General features: G+C 36.3%; 1 protein-coding gene across 1 annotated transcript in view; it reads left to right on the top strand.

Annotated features, from left to right (window-relative positions):
* The first annotated feature begins 567 nt into the window (after positions 1 to 567).
* LOC105179214 (cell number regulator 6) overlaps positions 568 to 2,973 on the top strand; it is a 2,923-nt gene continuing 517 nt past the window's right edge. Inside the window, exons 1-4 of the mRNA XM_011102814.2 lie at positions 568 to 794; positions 943 to 1,065; positions 1,501 to 1,615; positions 1,957 to 2,225. Coding sequence (XP_011101116.1) covers positions 955 to 1,065; positions 1,501 to 1,615; positions 1,957 to 2,225 — 495 coding nt within the window. The 5' untranslated portion in view covers positions 568 to 794; positions 943 to 954. The remainder of the gene's footprint in view (positions 795 to 942; positions 1,066 to 1,500; positions 1,616 to 1,956; positions 2,226 to 2,973) is intronic.

Raw genomic sequence — 2,973 nt, 5'->3', positions numbered from 1 at the left:
TGGGCGCCCGCGTCCCCCGTGGTGAGGGGGGCCCCGGCCCTCCTCTTCAGCAGTGGCGGCGACGACGCCGCCGCTGCATTTTTTTTTTAAATTATATATAAAACTAATTTTAATTTATTAAAATAATATTTTATTATATAAATAATTAAGTAATTATTATATAAAAAATATTTTATTATTAATAGAAATATATCATATTTTAATTAAATAATTATTATATAAAATAATATTTAATTCTTAAATACATATATATAATATTATATGTTAAATGTGAGAGAAGGGCAAAAATGTCAAAAAAAAAGGTATTTTTATAGAAAAATCGCAGTCAAAGCGCGTGTGGCCCAATTTTTGTACGGAGGGGGTTTTTTGAACTTTATTTTATATCATGGGAGTATTTGATACTTTAATTTTTATAGGGGGATTTTTGAACATTCCTATTATTACAGGGGGTTCTTTGGATTTTTCCCTATAATTTTCCGTCTGGGCAGACGTGGAGAGATTATATTGGGCCGGAAGAACGCAGACAAAAGATCCATACGTTGTATTGAATAAACCCTGTCTAGAACCAAGTAGCAAGTCTTTCGTGTTGAGTAGAAATAGTGCGTTAAACCCGAAAAAGAAACAAAGAATTCTACAGGAATTCAATTTCCATACCAAATAACTCAGTCCCGAGTCTTCGCCGTTTTCAATTCTTCCTTTGCATCTCGCTAAAATCTAATTGCATTATTAAGCGATTACTCCACGCTCGTTGACTCGTACACGTTCATCTACTTCAATTACAAGGCAAAACTGTGGTAAGAATACGCTATCTGTGTGTGTGTGTGGCGAGGGGTGTGTGGATTTTTCAGTGAGTGATTTGTTTTTCTTTAGTTGGGTTTAGTGGTACTACGATTTGGGGGTTTGGGGTTTTGAATTCTGTGAGATTTTTGTGGTTCTCCTCAGATCTTGTAAAGAATGGCGGAGGAAGTAAGTCACCCGTCGAGGTATGTCAAATTGACGAAAGATCAAGCGCCGATGGAGGATATTAAACCCGGAGAGCTTAATCAGCCCATTGATGTTCCTCAGGTTTTCTTCTTCTACGATGTCTATGTATATATAATAGATGTGCGTAGTTGTATATGTGAAGGCGTATTGTGTTCTTCCTATATATGTATCTGCGCTATTGACATTGTAATTCTGTTTCTATGTTATGTGATTTGGGATTATGCCTGGAAAAAGTTGGTTGGAGGGGATCCATCTGCCCCTGCCACTGTGTATGTGTGTGTAAAGGAAAGAGGGGAAAAAGGGATCTACCTCTGGAATTGGTTGAGCTGGATACTCAATCTCACTGAATTTAGTGTTAAGATCATGATTAATTCCTCCAGCTTTGATGTTATGACCTAGTTGCTTGTCTATGAATTTCTCAGGCTTCATTAAACTTTATTTTTTTTAAATATATTAGCGAGGCTCGTTTTTATATGTTCAAAATTCTGAATTTCATTTGTGTGGTTAAATCTGCAGTTGCATGTTCGCAAGTGCAATGAATGCGGACAGCCTTTACCAGAAAGCTATCAGGCTCCTGCAGATGAACCTTGGACAACAGGGATTTTTGATTGTGCGGAGGATGCAGAAAGTTGTAAGTTCTGATCATGTTTCAGTGAAACAGGAGTGAAATTTCTGAAGTCTCAACAGCTGAAGATGATTGCTTTGTCAACTCTTATGCATTAAAAATTATCTGAAAATCCAAAATTTCCTTAGTAAGCTTGATCCGAGCATGTAATCCAGCCAGGAAAACTTACATTCTACAATATTTGTTCCAAAAGACATTCAGTTTGGTTGTCATACAATGGGGCGAGATTCTATTGTTATACGATTATGAATAGATTAACGTGAAATGCCCCTTCAGTCTTATCTTAGTATCCGTCCAATATGGGTGGTTGATGATTCTAAAATCCTTTATGTTCTAATCTACGACAGGCAAGATGGGACTATTTTGCCCTTGTGTTCTGTTTGGCCGCAATGTTGAACAAATTAGAGAAGATACTCCATGGAATGGACCATGCATTTGTCATGCCATTTTTGTAGAGGGTGGCCTTGCATTCGCTGCCGCAACGGCAGCCCTACATGGAATCATTGATCCAAGGACAACATTTCTCATTTGTGAGGGTTTGTTTTTTGGTTGGTGGATGTGTGGAATATACACTGGCCTCATGCGGCAGTCATTGCAGAAGAAATATCATCTCAAGGTTATCTCATTTTCTTTTGGTAAAATGGCCTTTTTAGAATGGTTATGGTGTCAATTCTTAATATTTCCCAATTTACTATACTAGAATTGGTCCTTTCTGATTGAATGCTATCGTTGGAAAACATTTTTTATTAGTTTATAGTAACAATTACTAGATGCAAACTTGTCTCTGCTGTCCTCCTACGATATTCCAGCCAGAGGATCAGTTTGCTGTCAAAAAATTGTTTTCTGTTATCTAGTGTATTTAGGATATACTATTGGAAGAAAATGTTTTGCTTTGCCCAGTGTCAAAGCAAAAATACAAGGAAGAAGCTATATATGAACATAATTATATGAATATCTCTTCCCTTCAACATTTACTCTCTCTTTTACATCATTATGTTCATTTACATTTGCCGAATTCTAAAATTAGTTCTGCCTGTTTTATATACAGAATGGGTGAAAAAATGGTGACATTAGATTTGCTTGTCTTTTTCGTTGAACTTTCCCTCAGTAAAAGAATCTTTCCAGACGTTCGATTTCGACTCTTGTTATTTCAATCATCATAACCGAACCTCTAGTATCTTATCAAGGCTTGTGAGTGTTAATGTTTCTGCTGTAGTCTTAATGTTCAATGCTATTTGTTACAAGAAATTTTACTTTCTAATGATGGCCTTGCATTAGGTGACAGTGAAACATTAATGGGAATTTCTATTCTTTGACAATTGTCAATCCTACTTGTGGAAAATAAAAAAAGATGTTCTCAGGGG

The sequence above is a fragment of the Sesamum indicum genome, unplaced genomic scaffold (assembly GCF_000512975.1).
Source record: "Sesamum indicum cultivar Zhongzhi No. 13 unplaced genomic scaffold, S_indicum_v1.0 scaffold00128, whole genome shotgun sequence".
Lineage (NCBI taxonomy): Eukaryota > Viridiplantae > Streptophyta > Magnoliopsida > Lamiales > Pedaliaceae > Sesamum > Sesamum indicum.
Note: the sequence above shows the minus strand (reverse complement) of the source record. Positions and strands in the feature narration are given on the sequence as shown.